The sequence below is a fragment of the Myxine glutinosa genome, chromosome 4 (assembly GCF_964187855.1).
Source record: "Myxine glutinosa chromosome 4, kmMyxGlut1.1, whole genome shotgun sequence".
NCBI classification, from domain to species: domain Eukaryota; kingdom Metazoa; phylum Chordata; class Myxini; order Myxiniformes; family Myxinidae; genus Myxine; species Myxine glutinosa.
The window spans coordinates 73,691,763-73,713,607 of NC_136264.1; the positions used below are offsets into that span (position 1 = coordinate 73,691,763).

Below are 21,845 nucleotides of genomic sequence, written 5' to 3' on the forward strand. Positions count from 1 at the left end.
ACACTGAAGACCCAAAATTCCCCAAAGACCCATAAAGACCCCGAATACCCAAAATATGCAAAAGACCACAAAGACCCTGATGACCCCAAATACTCTGAAGACTGTTAAATACCCAAACGACCACGAAGACCCCAAATACTCCAAAGACCCAAAATACCCCAAAGACCTTAAATACCCCAAAGACCCTGAAGACCCAAAGGACCCAAAGAACCTCAAAGACCAAAAAGAGCCCGATGACCCAAAAGATCCCGGTTACTGAAAGGATCAAAAAGACCCAGAAGACTGAAAAGACCCCAAAGGCCCCAAAATACGCTGAAGACCTTGAAGATACTGAAGACTGTTAAAGACCCAAAATATCCAAAATACCCTTAAAGACCAAGAAGACCCAAAAAAACTTGAAGACCAAAAATGTCAGAAAGACGCAGAAGACCGAAAAGACCCTGAAGACCCAAAATACCCCATAGACCCTTAAAGACCTGAAAGGCTCCAAAGACCCAAACAATCAGAAAGACCAAAAAGACCCTGGAGCCCCTTAAAGACCCTGAGGACCTAGTGGACCCCAAATTGCCCCTAATGACAACAATTGAACTCGATATTGTCGAGATGCATTCATTACCAGTTATATTTCTGGTTCAACATTTTAGGAACTCAAAATTGATAAAACATGATTTACATATGCCTTGCCACTATTGGCTATGTCACTGTGACTCAGCATGTTTTCTCAAAGTCGAATATTCTGACTACAAAAAAATAAAGCCAACTTTTCTCGAGAGGTATAGATTTTTTATTTCATTCGATACGAACTTGTCATAGCATTGCATAGGAAAGTTGTTGAACCACATAAATTTTTATTTTATTTCACCATTTTACACATTGTACTTTTTTGTATGCAAAGTCAAGAAGGAACAGCAGGATGCAATAGGAACGGCAGGAAGAGAGGGGGTGGGGGGGGGGGGGAGGGGGAGGGGAGGGACAACAACAACAGCAAAGCCCTGCAAAGCCCTGCTTATATGGACATAACAGATGAAGACGGACAAACAAGAAATGTAGGTAAGAATGAGGGGTGGCAGAGGATGCAGAGGCTGGACACGGTGGATATCGAAGTAAACTCTCAGGAAGGCAAAAACTGAAATTGAGGGAATGGGAGTGGAGGAGGTGTGGTTTAATGAGGGTAGAAAAGGTCACGGTTTTGGATTGGGGATGATCTGAGATAGTGGTGAACAGCCATGTTGAAGACCCGGAGGGAAGAATGAGATTGAACCAACCCAGAGGGGTTTACACTATCTCATCAAGATGTGGATGGAGACCTTGTAAGTTGATAAGAATTCAGGTGTGGCAAGGAAGGACTTTGTATGATGGAGGATACCCAGTCGGCCACTGGCTTTGGAGGTCAATATTGAAATGTTGTTTGTCCAAGAAAGATCATGGCCGATAGACCCAGGAGTTTGAATGACTGAACTTCTTCAAGATGATTGTTAAGAAAGTAGAGGGGAGGGTTTGAAAGACTGTCCTTTTAGAGACGGAGTGAAGAGGCTGCCACGTGTCTATCCGAAGGATGAGGAATGTCACGGCAGAGAGTGCTGTCAACAGGAAATAGATATGGAGGATTTTACAAAAAAACAAGTGAGATCATTGATGAACATTGGGAATAGAATGGGGCCTAGGTTACGGTATTGGGGCACTCCAGCTTTCACAGGGAGAGATGAAAGTGTTAATTAGTAAGTCTGTTGGTATTTAGTGTGCCATTTTGTTGTTGTTGGACAGGACATTGGCACATGGAGATGAAAAGGCTGGATTCTCGGTGTTCTGGGCTGATTCTGGCCTTGACACAAGTCCCATATTATTACAGAAAGAAGTATCTGTGACTCCAGATGATACTCTGAGCTCCCTGTACAAACGATTTCTTTTTCCAGAGGGAGTCAAGGGGATGGTGAGTGCAGGAAATTGTATGCTCGGTATCAGGTGGGTGGAGTACTGGTTGCTAATCTTGGAGTGCAGAATTCTGGATATGCTGCATGAGTATGTTGTATGTTGTTTGCTGTTACTTTCTGCTGGGAAAGGGGTTCAATATATTGTGTGCGGAGAGCCAAGTGCAGATGTACGACGGCAGGTGGAGGCGGTGCAGTTGATCAATTCTGGTGACGCTCCTCGAATCATCCAGCCGGAAGAGGGAGCTTCATATGAGCCAATCATGAAGAAAGAGCTTGCCAAGGTAACCAATATCAAGGTTATACAAGGATAAGGGAGAAAAAAATATAACAACGCTCGATGGATAATATCAGTGAGAAAAAACTGTTTGTAGTTTGGAAGTTCCAAAAACGATACTTGGAGAAAGTCTACAACCCATTTCAAATTTTTCACCTTTTGGTGCCTTATAGCCTGGAATTAAATTGTATTAAATCAGACATTTTCCATCTTTATTTACACATCGTAACCACAACTTCCAAGTGAAAAACAAATTATACAAATTTCAGAAAATTAATTAAAAATACAAAACTAGATTATCTTGGTTGGATAAGTGTCCACCCCCCTTATAATAGCAATTGTAAATTAGCTCAGGTGTAACCAATCGCCTTCCACGCCCGGCCTATTTCTAAAAATGTGAGGCATTGATTGAAAATATCAATAAAGCCGATATTGAATGTTTGGGGTTGCACTAAACTGATATAATGGATATAGATCCCAAAGAGGAATCGACCATCCCTCTGAAAAAGGGGAGAAATGGTCGTAAAACATGTAGAAGGAACTAAAACGGGGAAAGAAGAAAATTTACGAGTGCTTCGACCTTCCGGTTGTCTTTCATCTTATCGTAGATAAACTGGGACCAGCCAGCTCTCGCTATTCACAACTGGATCAGGGGGAACGACAGCAATCCAGGGGCTTGGACTATAATGGAGGGTCAGGTAAGGATCTTCAATTTTTTATCTTGTAAAATGAGGTCTTGTGACTTAAAAAAAAATTTTACTTTTGTTTTTTACAGATGCTTCTATTTTTTTATCAATTATTTTTTGATGTTTGTTTAATTGTATCCTTTATATATTGTTTCTTGTAAATGTGAAATTGAAGTCAATTATTGTCAAAACACAATGGGCTGGCAAAATAGCTTGCAGCTGTCGAAGCCCCAAATTCGAATCTTGCCCCAAATATAAAATGTCTCCTTGGTGTTTCGCATGAAGAATGAGCCATCAATTTGTGCACCGTTCATCGGAAGGTCGTTGAGCTGTTATACCCATCTGCCACCACTAGTGGGCGCTAAAGATTCCACGGTGTGTTTTGCAAAGAAGATGTGAGGCATCGCCAGCACTCTGGAAAATTACAAATGTCTGCATCTTCAATCGAGTATTCTGCATTGGAGTGATGATCTTTTTAGGATTGGTTCTGGCCTAGAAATGTTTCTCGACTCATCATGATGTGCCATGGAGCTTTGTAAATCGTACAAGCTTCTTCTTCCTATTTATCTATCTATAATTCCAGTAATCTCTGTACGTCTGTCTGTACGTCTGTACGTTTGTTTGTCTGTGACCGCTGTTTCTCGACAACCACGGGTCCGATATACTTTTAACTTGCCAGGTATATTGCTGGGGACCCGAGGATGTGCCTTTTCAAGGTTTCATATTAATCGGACAATTACTTACCGAGCTATGTCCAAAAAACGATTCAACCAATCAGAGAGCAGCGAACGATCGCGTGTTCCGAACGTGGCGGGCACACTCTGCCTCGGATGGCACATTTGAGAGCGTATTCATTTATTTCACGTTTGCAAACTATGTTGGCGTTAAACTATGTTTTACAACTAATAAAAACGAATTTGCGATTCATTCGCTTTCCTGCGCGTTTGTGCACGCGATGGCGATTTCTTTACCAAACTCCGGAAGCCGTTCGCTTTGGACCAAACCATTGCATGTAAATAGAGGGGGGGGGGATTGTCACCACTCGCAAGCCGTTCGCTTTGGACCAAACCATTTCATGTAAATAGAGGGGGGGGATATAATTTTAGATATAGATATAGTACGGGCATGCCCTAGTTCGAAATAAATCCGAGATTTGAAGTTTTTCCTTCATTTCACATTTGTAACAAAACACCCTCAAGAAGCCCAAAATGGAGTCTTTTTTTTAATATATATACTGAATCGAGGCTCGTGAAAGAGCTGACAACCACGAGGGAAAGACAGCACAGGGGGACCACGAGGGAAAGACAGTACAGGGGGAAACATTCATTAAAACACATTCAACAAAAAGACATCCAGGAACACAGCACAGGGGGGCCGCGAGGGAAAGACAGTACAGGGGGAAACATTCATTAAAACACATTCAACAAAAAGACATCCAGGAACACAGCACAGGGGGACCGCGAGGGAAAGACAGTACAGGGGGAAACATTCATTAAAACACATTCAACAAAAAGACATCCATGAACACAGCACAGGGGGACCGCGACGGAAAGACAGTACAGGGGGAAACATTCATTCAAACACATTCAACAAAAAGACATCCAGGAACACAGTACAAGGGGACCGCGAGGGAAAGACAGTACAGGGGGAAACATTCATTAAAACACATTCAACAAAAAGACATCCAGGAACACAGTACATGGTGACCGCGAGGGAAAGACAGTACAGAGGGAAACATTCATTAAAACACATTCAACAAAAAGACATCCAGGAACACAGTACAGGGGGACCGTGAGGGAAAGACAGTACAGGGGGAAACATTCATTAAAACACATTCAACAAAAAGACATCCATGAACACAGCACAGGGGGACCGCGAGGGAAAGACAGTACAGCGGGAAACATTCATTAAAACACATTCAACAAAAAGACATCCAGGGACACAGCACAGGGGGACCGCGAGGGAAAGACAGTACAGGGGGAAACATTCATTAAAACACATTCAACAAAAAGACATCCATGAACACAGTACAGGGGGACCGCGAGGGAAAGACAGTACAGGGGGAAACATTCATTAAAACACATTCAACAAAAAGACATCCAGGAACACAGCACAGGGGGACCGCGAGGGAAAGACAGCACAGGGGGAAACATTCATTAAAACACATTCAACAAAAAGACATCCAGGAACACAGTACAGGGGGACCGCGAGGGAAAGACAGCACAGGGGGAAACATTCATTAAAACACATTCAACAAAAAGACATCCATGAACACAGTACAGGGGGACCGCGAGGGAAAGACAGCACAGGGGGAAACATTCATTAAAACACATTCAACAAAAAGACATCCATGAACGCAGTACAGGGGGACCGCGAGGGAAAGACAGTACAGGGGGAAACATTCATTAAAACACATTCAACAAAAAGACATCGAGGAACACAGCACAGGGGGACCGCAAGGGAAAGACAGCACAGGGGGAAACATTCATTAAAACACATTCAACAAAAAGACATCCAGGAACACAGTACAGGGGGACCGCGAGGGAAAGACAGCACAGGGGGAAACATTCATTAAAACACATTCAACAAAAAGACATCCAGGAACACAGTACAGGGGGACCGCGAGGGAAAGACAGCACATGGGGGAAACATTCATTTTTTATTTTTTTTGTTTACTGAATCGAGGCTCGTGAAAGAGCTGACATTTACTTCACAAACAAATCAACCAGACAAACAAAATACCCAAAAAGAGGGAGCGGAAGACAAGAGAATGGGAAGCACGCAAACACTTGAGAGCACACAACATTTAAGAGCAGGGAGATGTGTGGGAGAGTGAGGGCTTGGGGGGAGGAGGCGTGGGAAGGGGGGGTGGGGGGGAGGAGGCGTGGGAAGGGGGGGGTGGGGGGTGGAAGAAGTATAAAACACAAGGACACCAAGGACTTCCAGGACAGAAGTTGGTATTTCAAAAAGTGGAATTGGGGTGAAATTATCGGGGATAGAAAAGATCAAGGTTTTGGATGGGGGAAGATAAGAGATGGTGGTGAACAGCTGTTTTACAGACCTGGAGGGTGGAGTGGGATTGAAGAGAGTGAGGGAGTTTGTTCCAGAGGTGGGAGAAAAGAGGAATGAAGGAGTGAAGGTGAGCAGAGAGTCTTGATTTTGGCAGTTTAACCATAAGAGGGTTGCAGGCAGATCTTGTGCGACCTGTAGGAATATTTGCGGGACAGAGCCCAGAGAGAGCTGGGGGGGCAATGCCAGAGAGGAGTCGGTAGAAGACGGAAAGACCACCAACCTGCCTGCGGTGACTGAGTGAGAGGCCCTTGGAGTTAGCTTCATCGCGGGAGATTCCAATGATTCTGAATGCTTTGCTTTCAACAGCGTGAAGACGAGCTAGGTGTGAGGCAGGACCACCAGCCCAGAGGGGGGAACAGTATTCCATTGAGCTGTGCATGAAATCCTTGTATGTGGTTCGGAGCTCAGGTGTGCCAAGGAAGGACTTCGCACGACGGAGGATGCCCAGTCGGCGACTGGCTTTGGAGGCCAGCTTGGAAATGTGGTTTTCTCAAGAAAGATCATGGCAGATAGTGAGACCCAAAACCTTGAGCGACAGAACTTCTTGGAGAGGATAGTTGAGAAGGTAGATGGGAGGGTTTTCCAGTCGGTCTTTTTGGAGAGACATAGTGAGAGTGTGAGATTTGTCAGGATTGAAAGACATGTTCCACTTGTTTGACCAGTCTGTGATTTTGTCCAGGTCTGCAGAGAGTGAGGAGGCTGCAGACTGCCGATCTGAGGGATGAGGAATGGAGTGGCAGAGAGTGGAGTCATCAGCAAAGAGATAGAGAGGACTTTCCAGAGAGTCAGAGAGATCATTGATGAAGACCAGAAATAGCACAGGGCCCAGAACACTACCTTGGGGAACTCCAGCCAGAACAGGCAGGGGAGATGAGAGAAATCCATTCAGGGCCACACGCTGCCTACGACCAGAGAGGAATTCCGCAAGCCATGAGTAAAGATTTCCATGGATGCCATAGGAGGAGAGTTTGGTGAGCAAAGCTGGGTGCCGGACCGTATCGAAGGCACGTGATATGTCAAGGGAGACAGCTCTGATTTCCTGTTTGGCATTGAGGACCTCCATCCATTGTTGAGACAGCAGAAGCAGCATGTCCAGAGTAGAATGACCTGGTCTGAATCCAAATTGATGATCAGAGATCAAGCCATTGGAGAAGAGGAAGGATTTGATATCCGAAGCAATGATGGATTCCATAACTTTGCTGATAATTGGGAGCAGGCTGATTGGTCTGTAGTTGCAAGGATCTGTTTTTGCACCTTCTTTGTGTAAAGCTGTAATGTTTGCTGATTTCCAAGATGCTGGCAGATGACGTTGAGCAAAAGAGAGGGTGGAAAGAACAGAGATAGGGTGAGATAGAGCGGCAGAGCAGGATTTTAGGACCCGTGGGCTGATGCCGTCTGGTCCAGTTTCAGAATCAGAGTCGAGGTTTAACAAAAACTTCTCCACCTTGTCAGGAGAGAAGGACACAGAGTCCAGGAGCAGTTGGGTTCGACTGGGTAAGTTGGGAACAGAGAGAGATGGGTTTGGGACACAAGATTTTGAGGCAAACACAGAGTTGAGGCATTCGGCTTTGTCACGTGCGGTGTCAACTGTGCAGCCATTTGAGGTGAGGGAGGGGATGGAGGGGGAACAAACACCACCAGGATTTGGAGGAAGGAGGCAGGTTTGACAGTTCAATCTTGAGTGTGGAGACATAGTGCTTCCTGGCACTCCTGAGGGTAGACACATACTTCTTCCGAGCTTGGTGGAAGGAACTGAGATTGCCTTCAGTTGGATTTGCCTTCCAAGCGGCAAAGGCAAGTTGTTTCAGGGCGACTGCTTCACCACAAGATTCAGTGTACCATGGACGTGAGGAAGGTTAAGACAACTGAAGACGAGATGGGATAAATCTGTGCATGAGAGAGAAAGCAGTTTGCTTTGGAAGAATTCCCAGGAAGAATTGATGTCGGAGACAGTCGAGATGGGAGACCAGTCCAGATGATTGATGGGTGCTTGCAGCCCGTGCCCGTCGGCCTGAGTGAAATGCCAGACTCGTCGACGCTGAGGAAGCTCTCTGAGAATGGCCAGAGAGATGTCCACTTTAACAAGCACATGATCACAAGAACCGATTGGAACAGAAAAAGAGCAGCAGACATTTGCACAGAAGTTTTTCATAATCAAGTCTAGAAGAGAAGATACTCCATTGACTGAGATCTGGGTCGGGAATTTGACAGATTGTGTCAGTCCCAATGAGTCCAAGAATTCCTTTGCTGAGGTGCCATGGCTGGTGAGAGAGGAACCCATACCCAGCCAGCTGGCATGATGACAGTTGAAGTCGCCACATATGACAAAGAGAGAGTTTGGATGAGTTGATAGAAGTTGGTCCATGTTGTCCGACAGCAAAATGTAAATAAAGTCATCACTGTTTAGAGAACGGTACAGAACACATATGAACAAAAGGTGGGAGCGGAGAGGACGCCATAGCCAGATGTACTCCTGAGGGTGAGGTGGAGAGAGGGCAGTGCAAGGAGAGTGAGGAAGAGAGATTTTGATAAAGATAGCCACCCCACTACCAGGACGAGGCTCAGGTCTATCATACCGGAGGAGGAAGGAGGAAGTAACCAGGAAGAGATATTAAGGAATCAGAGACATCTTGAAGGAGGAAAGTTTCTGTTAAGCAGATCAAGTCTGGATTGTCAGAAGCAACCTGAATGGAGAGATCAATCAGGTTTGAGCGAAGGCCCCGGATGTTTGAGGTCCATACCGTTAATGAGGAGAGAGGGGGAGCATCGGGTGCAGGACAGGGGAGGGGTAGGGTCAGATGAAGGATGAGAGGGGAGGTAGGGAGAGCAGTTGATAGTGTGTCAGAGATTATAGAAGAGTTACAAGAAAGGGAAGGATGAGGAGGACAAATGGTTTGATGGTGATGGGATGAGGCACAGTGTGGGGTTGTTTGAGGGGGGGGGGGGGCAGATGAAAGTAGAAGGTTGGGGGAGGTGGAGGTATGAGATAGAAGGGAGAGGAAGTGGGGAGGAAGCAGCTTTGAGGAGGAGGGGGGAGGAGGCAGCTTTGAGGAGGAGGGGGAGGGGGAGAATTGGAGAGTGGTGGTAAGGGGGAGATTTGAAGGGGAGGGGTTGGGAGGGAGTTTTGAATGGGAGGGACGAGGAGGGAGTTTAGGAGGGGAGGGGTAAGGGGGGAGTTTAGGAGGGGAGGGGCAAGGGGGGATATTTGGAGGGGAGGGGCAAGGGGGGAGTTTATAAAGTGGATGATTAATGAAAGACGAACATTTATAACAAATTGTGATTTTCAAGTTAGCAATCCGTTTAAGAACGATGGAGGAGGGGTGGAATGAATGTAAATTTAGAGCATGGAGTGAGATTGAATTGTAAGAGATTGAATATTTTTTTGAAGTGGAATGAGTTGAAGAGGGAATTGAAAAAAGCCTTTTAAATAGGAAGAAAAACAGCATGTTGTAATATACCACTGAATAAAACACTGCAGGGGAAAGTTTAAACATATTTAACCAGAACCGTGAAGAACAATCTTATATTCACAAACATACCAATGGGGAGAGGGCCTCGAGGGACAACCACGAGTCACATGAACAGGGCAAAAGGTGGAAGGCAAGGAGATAATGGGGGCGGGGTGAGACAGTGCACGTGGACAGAAGCACACGATGGGACAACAGCACACGTGGAGAAAGGGAAATAATTATTTTTTAAACTCTGCCTCAAATAATTAACTCTCTGCCTCATTTCTTGATTAAGTCTCAATAAGTTTATTTATTGTCACAAAAAATAATATGAACGTAAGGTTTTTATTTACATCACATTAAAAGTGCTTCTGAACTTTACTTTTGCGTTTGTCGGAGCAATCACTTTCACGCTGTAAAGTCCAACAGTAGTCGCCCATCATGTTTGGATTGAATCGGCCTTGATATCGAGTCTCCATGATGGCAATTTCCTGGTGAAACCTTTCTCCATGTTCATCACTGACATCGCCAAGATTTTGTGGAAAGAAGTCCAGATGAGAATGGAAGAAATGTATCTTGAGTGACATTCGAGCACCGAGCGCCTGGTAACTCTTCAACATCTTGTCCACAAGCTCTTCATAATTTGGTGCTCGAAAATTTCCAAGGTAATTGTTGGCAAGGGCCACAAAGCTATCCCAAGCAACGCTTTCCAGCTCAGATAGTCTCGTTACAAAGTCCTGATTAGTGAGTGCAAGACGAATTTGAGGACCATTGAAAACACCCGCCTTTACTTTGGCCTCAGATACAATGCCTTGGAATTTCATTAGCAAGTGGTGGAAGCCAGCACCATCTTGATCCATGGCCTTCACAAAGTTTTTCATCAAACCAAGTTTCAAATGAAGTGGTGGTAAGAATACCTTCTCAGGGTCAACAGGAGGTTTGTGAATTTCAAATGAAGTGGTATTCCTATGGTATACTGGTTCTCAAAAACTGGATGTGCTCGTGAAAATTGGATATCATAATCGAACTCCACAGGTTAATTTTGGTGAGAATCACCTCAAAATATACTAGAACCATAAAACATTTAAAATTTTGTTGACGAGTGTACTCAAAGATTGATTATTTAAAATTTTGATTTTGTATATCTAAAACTTATTGCTCAAACCAAAAACTGTTTTGTTTATCTGTAATTTCCATTCACACACTCAGAAAAGGACCACTTTCTTTATTTTGCATTGCAAACCACATGGAGTGCCATATTTTTTTTAAGTGAAAGGCCATTTGCCCCAAAGCGTGGGGTAACAGGGCCACTGTCATATTATTGGAAATTGCGCCTTTAATATTGGTGCTGTTGGCATCTTACGGTACTTATTCTTGCAATTTAAAATAAATTTAGCAGTTTCAAGTTTTCTGCCTTTTATTTTTTTCTACAAAACATCTGTTTTTAATAATCGAAGTTGCCAATTTTTTTGGGGGGTGGGAGGGTTGCAATTAGCTGGCCTTGCCTAGGACGCAAAATAGTCTGGCGCCGGCCCTGCTTGGGCTCTGAAATTGGCAGAGGAAGGAGGTAATTATTTTTTCGAGTCACTCGGCCTGTCTGACAGTCAAAGAAAACTAAAAATTATTTGAAACAGGAAATCACTTTTTTCTCCCTCAGCACAAACCCAATCTGTCCACTTTCAAATCAAATAACAGAAAACAGGTGAAGAATCACTGAAATTATTACACCATCTGGATCTTCATCAAAATCTAATGAACTCCTCCTTGTCACCCACCCAAACAATCCACCAAATTTCGTCCAAATCCATCTATAACTTTTGAGATATATCCTGCTCACAGACATACAGACAGACAGGAGTGAAAACATAACCTCTGTGCACCTTCGATGGCAGAGGTAATAAACGTCAAAATACATTTCCGACAAATAATTTGAATGCTTACCCTACCGACTTACCCTGCGTGCAAAGCACAAAGTGGGTTTAAGCAATTGGTCCACTCTGTTTGCAGATGTCAGTCTATGATTAGAATACTTAGATGAAGGACACAACTACAGTACAGACCTTTACGTGTTGTTTAACCCTCCGGGGATCTTTGTCTGGTCGAGGGTTAAATGACCATGACCATCACCGCCGCGCCTCAGCACAATGCGCCATTTCCTGTGTGTTTTATATTTTACGGCGATGGCCCCGCTTCACACAGGAGCGACAAAGGCTTCATTGGCCTAACCTACATTGGGGTATTTTGTGTCTTTGGGGTCTTTTACGGTCTTCAGGGCCTCTTGGGTCTTCAGGGCCTTTTGTGTGTTCTGGGTCCCTTGGCTCTTATTTTTTTTGTATTTTTGTTTCTTATTTTTTTTGTATTTTATTATCACTATTCATATTACAATTATTATAATTATCTATCTTTTTTGTATTTAATTCTTTTTTTTGTTTTGGAGTTTATGTTCTTTTTTGGTATTTTATTATTATTATTATTATTATTATTAAGTATACATATGTTAAGTATTTAATTATTGTTATGAATTTTGGGGTGGCGTGATATATAGATCAGGTAGATCTGTGTAGGTATGATGCTCCAACTGTCGTGAAGAAGAAGAACCATTTTGATGTACATAAGTAGAGGACCTGTATAGCCCGGATGTCGGATTAAGCTCGTATATTTGCGGTCATACAAGGATGGCCTTGTGTTAACTAGAGTAGGGATTATGTTAATTCCCCTGTTTGTGAGACCTTGTGATTTATCCTTCATCCCTTATGGCAATGCACTAGACAAGTAGAGTAGGAAAGGCCCACTATTAGCAAACACACACATACTAATTAAATTCCCCCCCACAATAAAACTCACCGGAAGTGCAGGCAGGAAGCGCCCACGCATTGCGCCAACATGGCGATAAAACATCGCACAGGCAGGCTGAAAGCCATGACCAGAAGGACTTGCTATTGGGCAGGAGTCGACCAATGAAAGGGTGGAGCAAGAAGCGACCCGCTGATTGGTGGAAGGAAGCAACGGACTGATTGGCCACCGACCGATGGCATGAGGAGGAGAGCACAAAGCACTCGGCCAATGGTGAAGGACTGATGTAGGAAGAACATTCTAGAGGTCGAGAGGTGACGGACTGATTGGAAGGGAGCACCGATGACGTGACACCACAGTTGATAAAAACCACGGCTGGTCGATATTTTGTCCCTCTCGTTTTTGGATCTCTTCGCACCCGGGCCTCATTCTTCTGATTAACCCTGGACTCTTGCTGGTTGGACAACAACAGACGGTGAAGCGCTGACGATTCTCCTCCCCTGTGTTCACGCGCGAGGGACGAGTGTACAAGCAAGGCTTGCCGCTGCAGTGTACGCTGGCCTAGCAGCGCGGAACGAGAGGTTCGCACCAACGACCGGGTGGCCTTCTTCCCGCCAAGCACAGAGCCGCATCCAGACTGCGCACAAAGGACCGGATGAGCAGACGGACCCCGAGTGGTTGAGCTAAGCCCACAGTTCTTTTCATTTAAATTATCCCTTCTTCCGATGGCAAGTCTGGTGTGGGGACGTCCTAATTTAGGACGTTATTTATTTGAGCGTCGCGTTTTCCTTGTTACCAGCATTCCGTTTAATAAAGCCGGCGTTTATTTTGTACATTAAGCCGTTTTCGATTGAGTTACTTTTGCAGGGTTGAAGATTGCTTGGAGATCACGTCAGGTAAAAGCTTCCAGCTTCTTCTTCTTCTTTGGTCCTTCCACGCATATATCGTGAAATCCGCTTTTTTTTTTCTTTTTTTTTGTATACTGAATCGAGGCTCGTGAAAGAGCGAACATTTGTTTCACAAACAAAATATACAAAAAGAGGAAGCGGAAGACAAGATGGGGAGAGAAGGGGAAGCACACAACCACAACATTTGAGAGCAGGGAGAAGTGTGGGAGGGAGAGGGCTTGGGGGCAGGAGGCGTGGGAAGGGTGGGGGGGAGGTGGGAGAAGTATAAACACAAGGGGACCGAAATTAGCGGGGGTAGAAAAGATCACGGTTTTGGATGGGGGAAGATAAGAGATGGTGGTGAACAGCTGTTTTAAAGACCTGGAGGGTGGAGTGGGATTGAAGAGAGTGAGGGAGTTTGTTCCAGAGGCGGGAGAAAAGAGGAATGAAGGAGTGAAGGTGAGCAGAAAGTCTTGATTTTGGCAGTTTAACCATAAGAGGGTTGCAGGCAGATCTTGTGCGACCTGTAGGAATATTTGGGGGACAGAGCCCAGAGAGGGCTGGGGGGGCAAGGCCAGAGAGGAGTCGGTAGAAGATGGAAAGACCACCAACCTGCCTGCCGTGAGTGAGTGAAAGGCCCTTGGAGTTAGCTTCATCGCGGGAGATTCCAATGATTCTGAACGCTTTGGTTTCAACAGCGTGAAGACGGGCTAGGTGTGAGGCAGGAGCACCAGACCAGAGGGGAGAGCAGTATTCCATAGAGCTGCGGAGGAAAGCCTTGTATGTGGTGAGGAGCTCAGGTGTGCCAAGGAAGGACTTCGCACGACGGAGGATGCCCAGTCGGCGACTGGCTTTGGAGGCCAGATTTGAAATGTGGTTTTCCCAGGAAAGATCATGGCAAATAGTGAGACCCAAAAGCTTGAGTGACAGAACTTCTTGGAGAGGATTATTCAGAAAGTGGATGGGAGGGTTTTCCAGTCGGTCTTTTCGGAGAGAAATCGTAAGAGTGTGAGATTTATCAGGATTGAAAGACATGTTCCATTTGTTTGCCCAGTTTGTGATTTTGTCCAGGTCTGCAGAGAGTGAGGAGGCTGCAGACTGCCGATCTGAGGGATGAGGAATGGAGCGTCAGAGAGTAGAGTCGTCAGCAAAGAGATAGAGAGGATTTTCAAGAGAGTCAGAGAGATCATTGATGAAGACCAGAAAAAGCACAGGGCCCAGAACACTACCTTGGGGAACTCCAGCCTGAACAGGAAGAGGAGATGAGAGAAACCCATTCAGGGCCACACGTTGACTACGACCAGAGAGGAAGTCCGCCAGCCATGCGTGGAGATTTCCATGGATACCAAAGGAGGAGAGTTTGGTGAGCAGAGCAGGGTGCCAGACCGTATCGAAGGCATGTGAAATGTCAAGGGAGACGGCTCTAATTTCCTGTTTGGCGTTGAGGACCTCCATCCATTGTTGAGAAAGCAGAAGCAGCATGTCCAGAGTAGAGTGACCAGGTCTGAAACCAAATTGATGATCAGAGATCAAGCCATTGGAGAAGAGGAAAGATTTCATATCTGAAGCAATGATGGATTCCATGACTTTGCTGATAATTGGGAGAACGCTGATTGGTCTGTAGTTGCTGGGATCTGTTTTTTCACCTTTTTTGTGCAAAGCGGTGATGTTGGCTGATTTCCAAGCAGATGGCAGATGACCTTGAGCAAAAGAGAGGGTGAAGAGACCAGAAAGAGGGAGTGAAAGAGCGGAAGCACATGATTTTAGGACCCGTGGGCTGATGCCGTCAGGACCAGTTGCAGAATCAGAGTCGAGGGTTGACAGAAACTTTTCCACCTTGTCAGGAGGAAAGGACACAGAGTCCAGGAGCAGCTGGGTACGACTGGGTACGGTGGGTACAGAGAGGGATGGGTTTGGGACACAAGATTTCGAGGCAAACACAGAGTTGAGGCATTCAGCTTTTTCACGTGTGGAGTCAGCCGTGTGGCCATTTGAGGTGAGGGAGGGGATGGAGGGGGAACAAACACCAGAAACAGATTTGACCAGACGCCACCAGGATTTGGAAGAGGGAGACAGATAAGAGAGTTCGGTCTTGAGAACGGTGAGATATTGTTTCCTGGCTCTCCTGAGGGTGGACACACACTTGTTTTGGGCTTTGTGAAAGGAAATGAGATTTCCTTCCGTTGGATTTGCTTTCCAGGAGACGAAAGCAAGTTGTTTCAGGGCAACAGCCTCACCACAAGATTCCGTGTACCATGGACGGAAGGAATAGACTGCCAGGTGTTCCAATTTTTCATTTCATTTCGTGACCTGAAAATCGGGTGGGCATCAAATTGGCATGATAATATAGAAAAAATTAAGAAATAATGTTCATGACTTTTCACAAGTCAGATTCTGGTACGTTAGTCTGTAATATAATGTTGAAATTTATAATTTTATTTCCAAAATCTCCGTTTAGCCTCGAACGCATTTCGATGTATTGACCAATGAGGATCGCGCTTATTCGCGCTACGAACGATGTCTGGGCGTCCGGCTGCGAGTAAACAAAATGGCGGCCTCCAGTAGCAGCTACGGTGACGAGGGTGGGAGCGAGAAACGCTGTTATATGTGCATTTCTCCGGCCAAAAGATCAAGTTTAATACCTTTTAGTGATATAACATGGCCACGATATTTGCAATTTGTTCTTACGTGGCAGAATTTAGAAGGTGATCAAGCTGAAATTGCGAGAAATTTCGTGAAGAACCACGCTGACGAATTCGGCGAACGTGGCAACAGTATGGTAACAATACCTGCTATAGCTATACCGCATGATGCAGCGTTTCATCAAGTGTGTTATTCACGATTTACCGATGAACAACGAGTGAGCAGGGTGCAAAGCAGCATGAAAAAGAGAGAAGAAAATGCAGCCAATACTGGTAGGTTGAATAACTTGAATAATAAATCATGACAATGCTTCAAAACTTAGTTTGATTTTTTTTTTTGTGAGGTATATGTAAAATGATTTTGTGTGTAGTCGAACGATTTTGAATTGAAGGAACTGTCCAATATTTATGCAAGGAGGTAGGGCCGAGGTGAAACAAATAAATTTTTAAAAGGAAGTCTGAGGAAGGGGTGGGGGGGGTTGGGGGGGAAGGGAATCTAGTCGGGCTAACCATGACTTGAGGTCTAGACATTTTAAACTCACATAATTTTAATTGTTTTCTTTTATGTGTATTTATTGCAGCTTCAACATGCAATGACATCAACGTCAACATTGACAAGGTGCATAAAGGCCCACAACCAGTCAAGAAACGTGCTCTACGCTCCAGCTTAGGCAAGCCCAAATGTTCAGCCAGATCCCAATATGTGTTGCCTAATATATGCATCCTTTGTCAGAAAGAGAGAACAATCAATACAGGCAAAAGGGGACGAAGAAAAGAGCCTCTAACAAGGTGCTCAACAATTGAGGCACCAAGACTGCAGCAAGCCGCTAAAGACAACAACAATACAAACCTGCTGCTTCAAATTCAAGACCGCGATTGTGTTGCGATAGAGGTAAAATACCATGGTCGCTGCTACAAGGAGTATACCCGGTATTTAGGCAAGCTAGCAACAACACCTAATGCAGAGCAACAAGGAAACTCCAACTACTCAGAAGCATACACATTATTTGGTGCAACAGTCAAGGATCTTATAATAGACAACAAGGAAATCTACAGACTGAAACGACTTAATGACATGTTCATGAAACAAATCAAAGCAACACACGGAATAGAATCAAACTACAAAAGTGGCTTTCTCAAGACAAGAGTGATGAAAATATTTCCACAACTATGCTTTCTAACCCCGTATATGCGCTGCCAAGGACACCTTGTGTATGTTAATGACATCTCCACTGAAGTGCTGGTTGAAGAAAAGAAAGTGTTGCAAGAAACCATGCATGGTTCAGGTGATGACACAACAGAGACAGAACAAACATCCGACTCTGAACCAACCCCACCAAAGCAACCTGGGTATACTGAGAATAACCTTAGAGAACACTACTTCACTGCGCTACAATTGAGAAATGCAATAGATGAGATCAAGCCAAATATGCCATGGCCCCCAACCTCTGAGCACCTGACAACAAATGCCGCAGAAGCAATTGTACCTGCCTGTCTCTATAACTTTATTGCATGGATGGTGGGAGTGTCAGACGAACCTGATTCTGATGAGTTTGTAAAGATAGAATCTACAATACATAGAAGAATTCTCACAATTGCACAGGACATCATATACCTCCAATCAAAGGGAAGGAAACAGATGCCCAAACATTTGTCACTTGCAACACGTCATCACAGTACGTATTGCAAGTGACAAATGTTTGGGCGTCATCTCTCAGGTTCAGCCCAATTAATCAGCCTACTGAACGGGTTTGGTTACTGCGTCTCAAACTCTGTCGTCTTAAATCATGACACTGCACTGGCTAACCAAGAACTACATCGTGGAGAGGATGCTCTTCCATCAATCATTCAGGCGGGCAAGCATGTCGCACTCGTATTGGACAATAATGACTTCGGGGAGGAGACATTGTCTGGGCGTGGAACAACGCACAATACCAATGGGATTATAATCCAGCGACCAAGTCAATCCCATGAAGTAGTACAACCAGCACCAGTCACTACAGTTAAGAGGACGCGGGAGAGATCGATGCAGCCACCTGCAGTGAACCTTGCCACATATTATGGAGGGAAAAAAGAAGGACCCGCTCCATTCGCAACCAGCGTTCCATTGGATCGAGCAACGTACTTCCCATTACTCCAGCACCCTAAGATAATAGACCTAGCATACCACATCACCAAGTACAACATTGACGGGACTCTGCCATCTTGGACAGGATTCAACCAACTACTGTCTTGTGTTGAAGTTCCACCAAAGAGCGTGATAGGGTATCTCCCTGTCATTGATGCCACTCCGACTGAAATGAATACGGTACTAACAATACTGCAGAGAAGTGTTCAGATCGCCGACAAGTTACAGTTGGAAGCAGTCGTCATTGTCGTTGACCAAGCCATCTATTGCAAGGCACAGCTCATTAGATGGAAGAATGCACAGTTCATGAAGAGACTGGTAATTCGACTTGGGGCATTCCACACTGCAATGTCCTTTCTTGGCTGTATTGGAAAGAGATTTCGAGATGGTGGTCTCCAAGACATCCTGGTTGAGTCAGAGATTGTTGCAGTGGGGTCTGTGAATGGAGTGTTCAGCGGCAAGCATTACAACAGGGCAGTTCGAGCCCATAAGCTGATGTCAGACGCGATGCAGCAGATGCTCCTGGATGCATATTTTGAATCTATTCCAGAACATGAGGCGGGTAGAGTGAAGGAACTTTTGTCAAACTTAGCTGAAGCTTTCCCACATCCAAACTACCATGTCATTCTCAACAGCGACAAGTTCAAAGACTTCAAAACCTCCTTTGACAAATTCTTAGAAGCAAGTGACACCAAACCAACATTTCGCTTCTGGAGTTCATACATTGAGACTGTGGAGCTTCTCTTGCTATTCATTAGAGGGACACGAGAAGCCAACTGGGATGTTCGCCTCGCCAGCATACGATGTATGCTTCCATGGATATTTGCCTATGATTACATTAATTATAGCAGATACCTTCCAGTATACTGGCTGGAAATGTCAGATGTTCAGCAGACCCATCCCGCCATTCATCAGAAATTTATGGAGGGTGAATTCGCTACCCAGAGAAGCGACAAAGCTTTTGCCCAAATCGCCTGCGACCAGACCATTGAGCAGACAGCAAACAGGGATTCCAAGACCAAGGGGGGGCATGACCGGTTTCACTACCAGCAAGGGGACAGTTAACCGATGGATTTGGTCACACCACGCGAGGGGGTCAATTGCACGGGAATGCGAGGTTATGGCAGGGAAGTCCAGATATGAAGAGCACAGCTCAACACGCTCCGATCTACTACAAAGTCGCATGCTACGTGACAAAGCTGATGTTGACAAAATAATCGAGATGACAAACAGCATGATTAATCCATTTGAATATGATGGAGAGGACTTGGTTCATGTTACATCTGGTGTGGTGGCTACGAGAGAAGTTCAGGAAGATCTAAACACAGCATATGAAAGAGGAGAAACAGAGTTCACCACCCTATGTAAAGAACGACTTCAGACGGAGACAGTCGACCTGTTTGGCTCAATGAAAAAACTGAAACTTAAGACATTCACCAACATGTCTAAGGCTGTGAAAAAGAAAATTCGTGGAAAGGATGTGTCTTTGAAGGCTGACAGAAATCTCTTAGCAAGGCTTGTTGTCATCGGGCAGTTCCGGAAAATTGATCTTCAAGAGTTAATGTCCTATTCTCTTGGCCCACTACCTCTTACCTTGGCAAGTGTGCAAGGCTGCCTCGTCAAGACCAACAAAGCCAACCTACTTCATGCACTTGAAAGTCAGGCAGAGAAACCTGTGGTTGATATTCCAGTAGGAGACATGTATGTAATGGATGGTATGGCAATGATACAGAAATTGAATATCAACAAACTCACCGAGGAAAGGACATTTCTCAATCTGGCCCACGAAATACTGAAGCGCCTTGTCAAGGGAGCAGAGGGCAACAAGTCCAGTGAGATCCATTTCGTAACCGATACTTATCGAAAGGTATCGATTAAGAACGCCGAGCGAGAGAAGAGAGCAGCCAGAGGGTCTCAAGTGATGCGAATATATGGCCAGTCCCTTCCTCAACAATGGAAGAAGTTCCTCTCCAACGGTGACAACAAGGAGTCGCTAATCGAATACTTGTTTGAGACGTGGAGTAAGGTCAAGACAGCATACCTCAGAGGAATTACAGTGTTCTTGGCACATGGAACCAAATGCCATATCTTCACAGGAAGCAGCACTCCAGATCAGGTAGTTGAAGTGAAAGAAGAGCCATCACTAAATTCGATGCATGAAGAGGCGGACACACGGATGTTCCTCCATGCCGCGCATGCAGCACACACAAGCAATGACGTCATCATCGTTAGTCCGGATACAGATGTGTTCATAATCGGCATAGCCTTAGTACCCCAAATCTCTGCACATCTATATTTCCACACAGGAAAGGGAGTCAACCTTAGGACAATTGACTTGAAAGCAATCTACGATAGCATTGGGGAAGATGTCAGCCAAGCTTTGATAGGCCTACACTGTTTTACTGGCTGTGATAGTGTAAGCGCCTTCTATGGCAAAGGCAAAAAGAAGGCCTTAAACATCATACTAAAGAATCCAGAGCTGTGCGGTGCCTTGAAGGACCTTGGAGAACGGTTTGACATACATCCAGACATGATGGAAGCACTGGACATTTGTCTGCAAGTTATATGGACAGCACAATATCACTACTGTGAATGAGGCCAGGTACAACATGTTTCGTCTTGCTAGAACGTCTGAGATCACAATGCCTCCCAACCAAGATGCCCTGAGACAGCACATCAAGAGAGCCAATTACCAAGCTGGTAAGTTAATTGGTTGTTTCTTTGAATATTGAACGTCACCTGTAATTTATGTTTGGACAGGAGTACTAGTATATGGTGCAGCATGTGTTAATGAAGATGATTATTTGGAAAGTTTATTGAATTGAAAACAAAATATTGAATGTCACAACAATGCTTTGTAAATGTTCAAAATTAACAGGTCTATTTGAAAGAGTAATTGAAGTAACTATCTGTACAGTTGAGTGGTTAAGATAACATGACATGTAGATGATCCAGAGATTTTTTTGCTCCACACTTAGTCAGAGCAGGATGTTTTGGATTTCGCATGTTTCTCTACACAGAATTTCCCAATAATATGATTGTACTGCTATTAGTGTTAATGATATACCTCTGATGTTGTTTTGGAAATATGTATATCTCCATTCTTAATGTTATTGATCACTTCAATATTTCAGGAATTTACAAGAGGAGCCTGCAGCCCATCCCTGACATTCCCGACCCTGATGGCTATGGATGGATGATGGAAGAGGAACTTGCCATAGACTGGATGACACTTCCACCTGCACCAGACAGCGTGATGGAGCTTGCTAACTGCACTGAAAGCTGCAAGAAGACACGATGCAGCAACGAAACTACATGCACTTGCCTACAGAATAACATTCCGTGCACAGATTTGTGCAAGTGCGGCAGGAATGACTGCTCAAACTTAACTGGCCATGTTGACTTTGATGATAAGAATGATAGTAGTGTAATAATGTTGCTTCTGGGACACCTCCGTTTAACATGGGAAATCCATATCTAATGTCATTTACCCCCTTGTCTTTTTCAAAAATCATAAACACCTCTATTTCTCCCACCCTCATCTTTATGAACCTTTTGTCTGTAGTACCTATCCTTAATGTTGTTCATTAGACCACTCAAACACTACAAATATTTGTTTTCTCTTATAGACCTATCATCCTTCTTCTACATATCATCTGGCAGATTAATCTTTGACCCACTCAAACATTGACCCATTCACTTCCATATTAATTCTTTCCCTCCCTCATTGCCCCTAAACACCTATATTTCTCTCACCCTGTTCTTTACGAACCTTCTAACCTTTTGACATGTTATCCTTATTCATTAGACCACTTAAACAATGGTCCTTCTGTGTGAACCTGTGATCCTTCTGACCTTATGGACCTTTTAACCTTTTACTCTTAATATCATCTGGTGAATATAACCCACTCAAACAACGACCCTACAAATATTTGTTTATGCGTGGGAAATAATTTAATTCTCCTACAACTCTCTTCACCATC

General features: G+C 44.6%; 2 protein-coding genes across 16 annotated transcripts in view; one reads left to right on the forward strand and one right to left on the reverse strand.

Moving 5' to 3' along the window:
* The window catches only part of LOC137424777 (uncharacterized), a 675,237-nt gene that overhangs the window by 419,350 nt on the left and 234,042 nt on the right, over window positions 1-21,845 (reverse strand). The gene's annotated exons all lie outside the window — the stretch shown is intronic.
* The window catches only part of LOC137424790 (cytosolic 10-formyltetrahydrofolate dehydrogenase-like), a 256,540-nt gene that overhangs the window by 186,285 nt on the left and 48,410 nt on the right, over window positions 1-21,845 (forward strand). For 3 of the 15 annotated variants that reach the window (XM_078775936.1, XM_078775934.1, XM_078775935.1), the window contains exons 8-10: window positions 1,765-1,930; window positions 2,111-2,212; window positions 2,814-2,903. Coding sequence is in view for 4 of the 15 variants with exons in the window: in XM_078775912.1 (XP_078632038.1) it covers window positions 18,644-20,458 (1,815 nt within the window). In the remaining 11 variants the exon portion in view is untranslated. Of the gene's footprint in view, window positions 1-1,764; window positions 1,931-2,060; window positions 2,647-2,813; window positions 2,904-3,176; window positions 3,452-16,315; window positions 20,563-20,996; window positions 21,593-21,845 lie in introns of those variants that run through there. The other 12 variants (XM_078775929.1, XM_078775942.1, XM_078775913.1 and 9 more) reach the window with 11 other exon arrangements.